We start from the raw sequence: 11108 nt of genomic DNA, 5'->3' as shown, positions 1-11108 counted from the left end.
CTTACATTCTTTTCTCATAATGCCATAACAAATCATGGAATACTGAGTGACTGTAACAGCTAACATTTATATTCTCATATTTCCGGAGACAAGCAAAGTTCAACACTATTCAAGAGGTTTGGTTTCTTCTGACTCCTCTCTTGGTCTGCAAATGAATACCTTTGATCTTCTATGTCCTCACCTGACTTTTCCTCTGAGTGAATCCATGAGGAATTCACCACTTCTCTTATGTTTGTTTGGTTTTGTTTTTAAAGACACATTCATTGATGCTCAAGTGTTCCTTCTTGCTCTGTGCTCAGGGATGATTCCTGCCAGGTCTTGGGATACCATATATGGTGCTGGTGATTGAATCTGGCTCAGTCACATGCATGGCAATCACCCTACCAGTTTTCCAGCTGTACCATCACTCCAGCTGCCAGTTAAAGCATTTTTAAAGAAGATGTGACAGAATAACTTTTCCAATGTCATTTATTATTTATATGTCATACCAAGAGATATGGGCAAGATTAGGGGAACTCAAAGATATCTAACTACTGACTGATGAAAACCTGCAACGTAGTCCAGTGGTTCAGTGTGCACTGAAATATTCAAACCTGGTGATGCTAAGAGCCACCAAGATCATACCTAGTGCTCCTCAGGAGAGCCATGTAGTACCAGGGAGGAAATAAAGAATTTCACATACACCACACATGTATTTCACTACTTTGAGTCATGGTTCACACCTGGTGAAAATTCTACCAATTATTTATGTTTTCTATCTAAGTGATATATCAAGTATGCTATAAAAGTGTATATAAATAGTGCACGTACTAATTACATGCATTATTTAAAATGAAGACAATGACAATAAAACATTTCCTTTCTTATAAACTGTATTACCCTCCTATGGAACAAAATTGTGCCATCTATCTATAAATATTCCTTTTACTCGGGAACGTGTCCCTGCTGCTTCAATATCATAGTTGTATCATACGAATTTTAAGATACTGACTAATCTGACACTATAAACTATGAAATACAATTCAGGAGACTGATGAAAGTAATGATCCCCAGAACCAAATGCAATATAGAAAATACCGTTCTTCCAAATAGGTGCAAAATCAACAATATTTTAGGAAGACATGGAAAATAATAACAATGCATAGGTGAAGAAACACTGGTCCTCAGTACCCAATGCCAGCCAGCTCTGTTTCTGTTTTGTAGGCCAATATATGCAAGGTAAAGGTAAGGATGAGATTAGAATCTACTTTAGCCTAAATGTGGTGCTGTCTGTAGCACTGTCATCCTGTTGTTCATCATTTTGCTTTAGCAGGCACCAGTAACGTCTCCATTGTGAGACTTGTTGTTATTGTTTTTGGCATATCGAATACGCCACAGGGAGCTTGCCAGGCTCTGCCTTGTGGGTGGGATACTCTTGGTAGCTTGCTGGGCTGTCCAAGAGGGACTGAGGAATCAAACCTGAGTCGGTCACGTGCAAGGCAAATGCCCTACCCGCTTTGCTATAGCTCCAGCACAATGTGGTGCAAGTGGGGTATAAAAGTAGTTGATGCAACGGGAAAGGCCGTTGTTCCTGTAACCCAGATAGATGAGTCAGCGCTTTACCCCGCAATAAGGGAATCATTTTAGGAAGGCTCTTAGGAAAAGACTGAGGGTCAGGCTCCTAGAGGAAACAGTGCACTCTGAAAGCAGTGCACAATGTGTCATATCTCAATGGAAAAGAAATGACTTCCCAGTTGTCAAGGTCTTTGTGAAGGGACTCAAAATTTCAAAAGGGAAAAACCATGAATGAAGAATAACTGAATGAGGAAGGTATTTATAACATCAAAGTGATTTAATCTTAAGGTAACAAGAACATTAGATAGGTTGTGAAGATCAAAACCAAGGAGTCCACAAAGCCAACAATTTCGACAGAGATTCACAGAAGTGACAGTTGTATCTAAGAATGTATAATTCCCTTGAGTTGGCCAGAAAAGAAAGACAATGGTAATTAAAAGCCAAGCACAGAATTTAGCTGAACTAAAATGTTCAATACAATGAAGGATGTGGATTATCTGCTATTCATAGAAGATCCCATGCTTTTGACTCTGGAGAGAAACTTTAGAATCATACACAACATGTGCTTATTTTTCTTCAATTTTCTGCAAGTTACTTATCCATAACTTATTCTATATTGAAGTAAAGCGATAAGATCAATGAAATCACAAAAGCTGATGAGAGACATTTCTTTTCTCCAAAAAAAATTCTCCTCAAAAGAATAAGACCCTTATAATTCCTTATAATTATCTTTTAATTGGTTCATTTACATATAGATCTATTCAACCCATATATATTCAACCTTTCATGCAATTTTATCTTTCTACTCTATCCCCTTCCCAACTCTCTATGTATGTGTGTTTTCTAGTATGAATGGACACCGATATGAGTTAAACATATTACAAAAACTAGTAAGTGTGTAAGCCTTTCTCTCACCTTTTTATCCCAAGATAACTCAAAGTAAGAACCAAGATCTTGATTAATTACTTAGATGGTGAATGTTATCCCGAACTTTAATTACTGTTTACAATTAATGTTTGGGTTTTATTTCACACCTTCCCTAAAGCCCAGTATCAAAAACATTCACTTCAATGATTTCATAAACTCAAACTTCTTAACAATGCGCTGGCGGATTTGTTTGGTCTTGATGCTATAAACTATAGGGTTCATGAGAGGTGGTACCAACAGATATACGTAAGACATGAGAAGGTGTACAATACGAGGAAGATGTTCCCCAAAGCGATGTACCAGAGACAATCCAATCATGGGGATATAGAACAGGAGCACAGCACAAATGTGGGAAACACAGGTATTGAGTGCCCGAAGTCTCTCCTGTCGGGAAGCAATGCTTAGAACAGTGCGGAGGATAAGAGCATAAGAAAGGAAAATGAGCAATGAGTCCACACCCACAGTGCAGGCTACAACAAAGAGTCCATAGATATGATTGACAATGATGCTAGAGCAGGCCAGCTTCATGATCTCGAGGTGCAGACAATAGGCATGAGCCAGCACATGGGTGCGGCAATAATGGAAGCGTTTAAGAAGGAATGGCAGGGGGAGGATGAGCAATGCACTTCTAAACAACGAGCCCAGGCCCATCTTGATAATGCGTGCAGGTGTCAAGACGGTGGAATAACGCAGCGGATTGCAGATGGCAACATAGCGGTCGATGGACATGGATAATAGAACCGAGGACTCCACAAGGGACAGAGTATGGATGAAGAAGAGCTGCATGAAACAGGCAGGTATGCCTATCTCTCGGAAATCAAACCAGAAGATACCCAGCACAGTGGTAAGTGTAGAAAGGCAAAGACCCAAGTCCGTGAGGGCCAACATGGCCAAGAAATAGTACATAGGTTCATGGAGGGTAGCATCAGTACGGATGACATGGAGGATGGTAACATTTCCTACAATAACTGTCAAGTAGATTGAGCAGAAAGGAATAGAGATCCAGCCGTGGTAATCTTCCAGACCTTGGAAGCCTGTCAAGAAGAAAGTGGCTTTTTCTAGGCTGCTGTTGTAAAAGATTGTCATGGCTTTATAATCTTAGATTCAGCAATCTGCAATAAAGAACAAAATTCTTAGAGTGGCAATTCTGAATTCTCACTCACCTGTGTGTCCTGGAGCCTGTGAGTTAGAATGGTCCAGAAAAATATCGGAAAGAATTATGGTATCTGATCTAATAGAAGCATCTAGGAGGGACTCTTATGTAACATAATTTTAGAGCCAAGAAGTACATTATGGTTTATCCATTTGGTGGTATATCAAAAATATTGAACTCTCAATGGCTTAATGATATCATCTCAGAAGGAAACTTTTAAATGTGTTTTCTCTGAAAAGAAAAACATTCCAATTCAATAACCAAAATATGTAGAGCCTACAAGAAATCAGTGCTTCAAAACTTTGTCTTCTACAGCACCTATCTACACTTGGATTAGGTGTATTACATGTTTTTCAATATATTCCTGGTATTTTGCTTACTTTTGAAATATCGAATCTACAGGCAGATACAGAGGAAATGCTGTGTAAATGTTAAAGTCTTTGAGAATGTTGCCTTTCTTGAGTCTACATAAAGCTAAGGAGGAAGATGATGGAGAACAAAACTGAAGTTTGGAGTAATTAATATCTTTTAAAAAGGTGTTCTGTGACCTCAGGAAACAAATCTTAGAAAATTTCTCTAGGGCTTAGTTCTAAAAGGTAGAAAGAGAGTTCTAAAAAGTTAAAATTTGGGGCTTAATATGGAAATGTTGAGAAAAGGCACATCAAATATGAAAAGTAAATAACAAAGAGAAACTTGAAATGGCCACGGGTAGCTCTAATATTTAGCTATTATTAGAAAATAAATCCTAAGACTCCAAGACTAAATTCTGCCTCTATGTCTGAGTGTCACTAATATAGACCCATCCTTGTAATATCTAAAAATGGAGTTTTTTACTTATGTCTTTAAAATTGTTATGTATTTTCATTTATTGTAAGCCATAGTATGTAGGTGGTTTTGTGTATAATAGTCTAATACAGTGTGACTATTATAGTGTTAACTGCATGCATTAAGAGGTAAAACACCCTATATCCATTGAATAAATTTCCATCATCTCCTTAATTACCTTATTTATATTTATATTATTCAATCCTTACAATTCAATAAAATAGGCTATATTTAATGAAAAAAATTAATGCATTGATGAAGAGAGATGGTAACCTAGTAAGTGAAGAGGGCAAATAAGATTGATGATAGCATTCAAGCCATGACAGTATATAGCAGAGTTTATATTATTTTTTAATACCATTTTTTCTGACCACCAGTACATTTGGGAGTCAAACAAATTTTAAGAAGTCAATTAGAAAATAAAAATATTGTTATTTCATTTTTATGATAGAAGCCGATGGAGTTTATTTGGCCTGATATATAAGAAATTTTAAAGGGGTTATTTCAAGTGAAAATTAAAGATATGAAGCAATCAATATGGAATTACATAACATTATGCTCTTATACTACTCTATTTCCCTTCTTTATGTAAATGTGATTTTTATTTACTGTGGCATGCTTATTTATAGCTCTTCCCATAATGTGCATAACATAGATGGATAGCAATTAATTTGGAGGAACAGGTTGGAAAGACTGAATTTGGAGTTCTGTTTGATATACACTGAAAGTGAACTTAAAAAAATTTACTATGAATGTTGTTTAAAGGATCCTGTGTCTAATGATCTTTGATTTAATTGAGGATTTGAGTGTATAACGTTATAACTAGATAAAAAAACAAGAGAAACAGAAAAAATAAGAGATAAAAATAAGAGAAACAGAAAATAAATAACAGAATATAATATAAACCATGTAAAATTATCATTACTGACTCAAAAATTACGTAGTTAGGATATGGATTTAAAGCAGGCATTGCACACAATTAAAGCAGGCAAGGTCACACATATTTTTTTAGAAAATATTTCAGTGGATTGGGAAAAGATATGATCTTAAATATGCAGTATAAGAATAAGTAAAATCAGTGGATATTTTTGGTAATTTTCTTCCTAGATAAATCTTAAATATCAGGATATTTTAAGGAAGAGAGAAGAGAATTTGATGGTATTTTTTCAGTTTTTTCCTCATTATTGTAGAAGAATATTAATTGTCTGAAGATAAAGAAAGAAGAAAAGTACATTCTGATTTTTTTCATTCTCTCCTTAATTTTTTGTTTTCTTAAAGTAAAAAAATGCAATTAGTATGACAATAAGATTATCTTATTATTTGAATTCAAATGAAAATTAATAATAACTGTAAAGAGGGTCAGCTAGAAAAGAAGAAAAATTAAGGTAACGAGTTAAGAAAAAATGAACTGAGCAGTATCATTACATTTGGATCAGCTGTGAAAAATAAGGACAAAAATTCAATATTTCTCTGAAATTCAGGACAATATTTAAGAAAGGTCATGAAATTCTGGAAGAAAGTTTTCCATCAGTTAAGTGAAGATATCTGTTCAACTCTAATTTTGTTGTTGTTGTTGTTCTTGTTGATGTTATTTTGAGCCATACTCAGTAATGTTCAGCACTTACTCCTGGCTTTGCTCTCAGGGATCATTCCTAAAAGTGCTCAGGAGGCTGTAGGTAGTGCTGGGGATAGGACCCAGTTCAGGTGCATGCAAAGAGAACACTTTGGCCACTGAACTATGTTTCTGGTCATATCCAGCCAAATTGTAGGAAGCTGATTTCCATTCATCTCACTCTGATCTATTTCTGAGAGAAATATTATTATTTTTAATAATAATATAACCATTTAGTGATCTATTCTGCTCCTTTATGTCCACATAGGAAAAGATAATTTTATTGCTTAATTTATATCCCTCTTTGTGACACTCCTCTTTGTGACACCCCTTCCAAATAAATTTCTTGGATATTATATTTTGGGTATGGGTAAGAGGGTAAGTGTGACAGGTATGAAGAAGAAAATCACTATAAAAAAAACTACTGCTAGAGAAATGGAATTAATGTATTGCTAGAGACTTGTAATTCTGGCACAAATTAGGAACTTGGAAGAGTTTGCTGAATGAGTGCATGGGATGGTTTTTAGCATAGATGCTGTATATTTTCTTTCTAGGAATTCTCAAATTGTGATTATTATATCAAAACAGTTTAGCTGGACTATTCTTTAGACTACATGCCACCAATTTCATCTTCATCTCCAATTTTTTAGGACAATGGGATATAACTAGGGTATATGTCAGAAATAGGAAAAATAAATGATTTCAGTGACACTGTGACTCCCTTTAAATCATGTTCCTTATATATATTTGCATGCAAATATGGTTACCATTACCATCATCTGTGTTGATCACTGCCTGAGAAAAGTTATTCCAAGAATACTAATTTATTTTTGCAAAAAACTATCAAGTTTACTTTTTTTACTATTTAATAGTCATAATTTTAAGGCTATGGAAGTAGATATTGAATTTTTAATTAAAAAATAATAACTAATATAGAAACAACTAGAAGAATAGTAGACTGAATGGCTAAGATGACTGTTCCAGTATTACACACAGTTCCAGAGCTATAATTATTAATGTACTTCTCTTATTCCTAAATATATTTTCTCCTTAAAAGATATTTGATTTAATGTGGAACTTTAGCAAGCATCTAAGAGTGAGAAAGAAGTGCTTGGACTAATTTTATCAGTGTTCCTTGCAGTTTTTGAGAATCTTCTTATAGTACATACCTGGGCACCAGAAGCTAGAGAGAAAAGAGCTTGGACAGCATGCTTCCTGTGAGAACTCAGGATGGATGTTAGCTCAGCCTCAACAATATTTTCTGACTGAAATGCTGGGTCTTTTTGAAGATCCCAGTAGTTTATCTCATATGGCCCTCAACTGGGACTGAACAGTCCCCGAAGAACTCTGAAAGTCATTAGTTGAGAACAGAGTCCACAAGAGGCTGTGAAACTTTGAACCCCAGTCCCTGAGCATTGAGGAAAGAAACAAAAAAGGAACAGGGATCAAGGGGAAAATCAAGCATGTATTACGTTACAATATTGAAGTCTAGTAATAGACTCTATTTTTAAAAAATAGAAAAATAAGAACACTATTGCAGGAAAGTGTTTTGATTCAGAGAGCATGTAAATTGGTCCTAGACTTACCTCTGATATTTTATACCTATGCAACGATGAAACCTAAGACAAATTACTTCATTTGTCATAGAGATTATCTTGATATATTTAAGAAAAGGGACTCACCTTTGTTTTTACATAGATGCTGGTAAAATTGAGGGGTTTGTTTTGGTTTTAGGGTCACACCAGACTCGAGGTTTACTCCTGACTCTGTGCCCTGGGATCACTCCTAGTGGGGCACATACTTAGCATGTGCTTGATGTTGGCTCAGTTCCTGGCATTGCATGGTCCCCTGTGTGGTTCCCTAAGCACTGTCTTGTGTGAACTTGGAGGTTTCCGGGGACTGGGGGGCAGAGGATGATTCACATAATCCCTGTATCCATAAAGACTGAGTAGTATTGCATCCTTGGGCCCTTACATTGAACTGCCAGTTCAGTTGCTAAAGAATCACCAGTAGCGTCCTTGGGTCTCATGAGTACTCCTTGGAGCACCAAGAGAGAGGGTGCCCAGAGAGAAAGAACATAAGTCTGGTCTCCTTTCATTGGTAATACATCTGATTTGGAAAGCAGATTGGAAATTAACATGAACTATATCTATAATATTGAATAATTAGAAGTATAACTAGGAACAGGGAAATACCAAAATAAAAGCAACTTTAAAGAATGCCCAGGCTCACTGCTGGAGCCATAGAGCAGCAGATAGGGTGTTTGCAGCGGACCCGGGTTCAATTTCCAACATCCCATAAGGTCCCCCGAGCACCGGCAGGGATAATTCCTGCGTGCAGAGCCAGGAGGAACCCCTGTGCATCGCTGGGTATGACCCCCAAAAGCAAAACAAATAAATGAATAAAAAGAAAAAGAATGCCCAGGCTCAGTTCCTGGCATTGCGTGGTCCCCTGTGTGGTTCCCTAAGCACTGTCTTTGTGTGAACTTCGCAGACAGTCTTCACGGTTTCCTGCTTCAACAGTGCTTGGACTGAACCCGGGGCTCGTCCCCTGCCCCCTGCCCCTCCCCCTCTGCCCCCGCCGGCCTCTCACAACCTGTCCTGCACCACCGCCACCACCACTGCCACCGTCACCTCGTCCCATCTCAGCCGCCACGATGAGCACCGCGTCCACCTCGCAGGTGCCCCAGAACTACCACCAGGACTCGGAGGCCTCCATCAACCGCCAGATCAACCTGGAGCTCTACGCCTCCTACGTCTATCTGTCCATGTCTTACTATTTTGACTGCGACGACGTGACTCTGAAGAACTTCGCCAAATGCTTCCTGCACCAATCTCACGAGGAGAGAGAGAGAGCATTCGCAGAAGCTGATGAAGCTGCAGAATCAGTGCGGCGGCTGGATTTTCCTTCAGGATATCAAGAAACCAGATCACGAATGGGAGAATGAATGGAATGCGGTGGAGTGCGCATTGCACTTGGAGAAGAGCATGAATAAGTCACTGCTGGAGCTGCACAAACTGGCCATGGACAAGAATGATCCCACCTGTGTGACTTCCTGGAGACTCACTACCTGGATGAGCATGTGAAGGCCATCAAAGAACTGGGTGACCACGTGACCAGACTGCGCAAGATGGGGGCCCCGGAATCTGGCATGGCAGAGTTTCTCTTTGACAAGCACACCCTGGGTCACAGTGACAACGAGAGTTAAGCCTTAACTAAGCTGGCTTCACCGAGCTGCAGGTGACCTCCGGGCCACCGGGCACTACATGCATGTTGGGGTTACCCTGAACTTTTCTGTAAGTTCCAAAACATCTATTTCAGTCTTATGATTTGTATCGGTCCTTCAAATAAAGTAATTTGCTACCTCCCTCCCCCCCCAAAAAAAAGAATGCCCAAATTGAAATTGATGGTTTACTTAAAGTAAAATGAGATTAAGATGAAGACAATTTTAAAATGTGAATAAAGGATTTATGTAACATTAGTGTGAAGAAACACCTTGAGGAATGTGTTTTTTCGCCTCACCCATAAATTTGGATGCAACACTTGGCACCTTTGCATTGACTCTGCTCAGTGCTGAGGAGTAATTATCAGAGACGTGAAACTTCTGCTAGTGACCATTTCCAGACATTTATCAAGCTCTTACTTTTCTATGTTTCTACAGATTTTACATAATATCTATGAACCTTATAATAGCTTTCAAAGTAAATGCTCTAATAAACCAGAGATCAAAATACCAAGGTCTCTTTACTTCAGTCCAGTGGATTCTTCTCTGTTTGATCTACCTGATTCCTTTGCTTAGGTAATCAGAGCTTTATAGTCTGAGTTCTTGGATTTGCTTCTTTGGGTTCTTCAGTTCTTATGCTTTGCATCTCTATATTCTTTATGTATGAATGACTTCATCCAAAGTTTGTTTTTCTCCTTCTGACTTATAATATTTACTTTTAATAGGAATAGTTTTAAATATAGACAGAGAGCTTATTTTTAAGATTCTGATTATTTATAATATATATGAAATTATTCCATTTTTAATAATTTTTAAATTATATATATACATTATTAAAAACTTTACTTTCTGGATTAAGTAATGAAATCATACGATAAGTCTAGGGGTTCTTAGATGTAATTTAGTTGGTTCTTTTGTGGTCATGCATATTCTTAGTAACTTAAAAATAAACTGAAATAAATAAAAAGTATATTTCAAATACTTATTAGGGGACTAATATATTTCAAGTACTTATTAGGGGGACTGGGCTGGAATGATAACACAGCAGGTAGGGTGTTTGCCTTGCATGCAGCTGACCAGGGTTCGATTCCTCCACCTCTCTTAGAGAGCCTGGCAAGCTACCAAGAGTATCCTGCCTGCACAGCAGAGCCTAGCATGCTCCCCATGACGCATTCTATATGCCAAAAACAGTAATAATAAGTCTCATGGTGGAGGCATTACTGGTGCCCGCTCGAGCAAATCAATTGAACAATGGGAGGACAGTGCTGCAGTGCATTAGGGAGACGGGAAAAAACAGAAGTTAAAATCTTCTTTTTCAGTCATATGCACATTAACATAAAATATAAATTATAAGAACAGCATAATATTGTTGCTGGATATTTTACCAGTAACAAATAGAAAGTACTCTATGAAATTAGCCAAAAAATAGCTAACCAATGCTACATTAACTGAAGGAGCAACTACAAATATCTGAAAGTTTAAGTAGAGTTTATCTTTAATTTTTCTTTTAAATTAATTATTAAAATAATTGTTTTTGTAGTCAACCTTGTCACATTCAAACATATTTTACATACTTTAGGACAGGGTAGGGCTGGAGCGATATCACAATGGGTAAGGCGTTTGCCTTGCACGCAGCCAACTTGGCCGACCTGAGTTCAATCCCTCCACCCCTCTTGGAGAGCCTGGCAAGCTACTGAGTATATCTCGCCCTCACAGGCTTACCTGTGGCATATTCAATATGCCAAACACAGTAACAAGTCTCACAATGTTACTGATCTCGCTCAAGCAAAATCGATGAACAATGGGAGGACAGT

The 11108-nt window shown here is 37.6% G+C and overlaps 1 protein-coding gene and 1 pseudogene across 1 annotated transcript; one reads left to right on the top strand and one right to left on the bottom strand.

Moving 5' to 3' along the window:
• Positions 1 to 2616: 2616 nt before the first annotated feature.
• Positions 2617 to 3567, bottom strand: LOC130025345 (olfactory receptor 51G1). Its single transcript, XM_056116302.1, has one exon. It carries the CDS (start codon positions 3565 to 3567, stop codon positions 2617 to 2619), a length of 951 nt encoding a protein of 316 aa, XP_055972277.1.
• Positions 3568 to 8706: 5139 nt separating this feature from the next.
• LOC130025359 (ferritin heavy chain-like) lies at positions 8707 to 9436 on the top strand (annotated as a pseudogene).
• Positions 9437 to 11108: the final 1672 nt, after the last annotated feature.

The sequence above is a fragment of the Sorex fumeus genome, unplaced genomic scaffold (assembly GCF_029834395.1).
Source record: "Sorex fumeus unplaced genomic scaffold, SorFum_2.1 ptg000030l, whole genome shotgun sequence".
Lineage (NCBI taxonomy): Eukaryota > Metazoa > Chordata > Mammalia > Eulipotyphla > Soricidae > Sorex > Sorex fumeus.
Note: the sequence above shows the minus strand (reverse complement) of the source record. Positions and strands in the feature narration are given on the sequence as shown.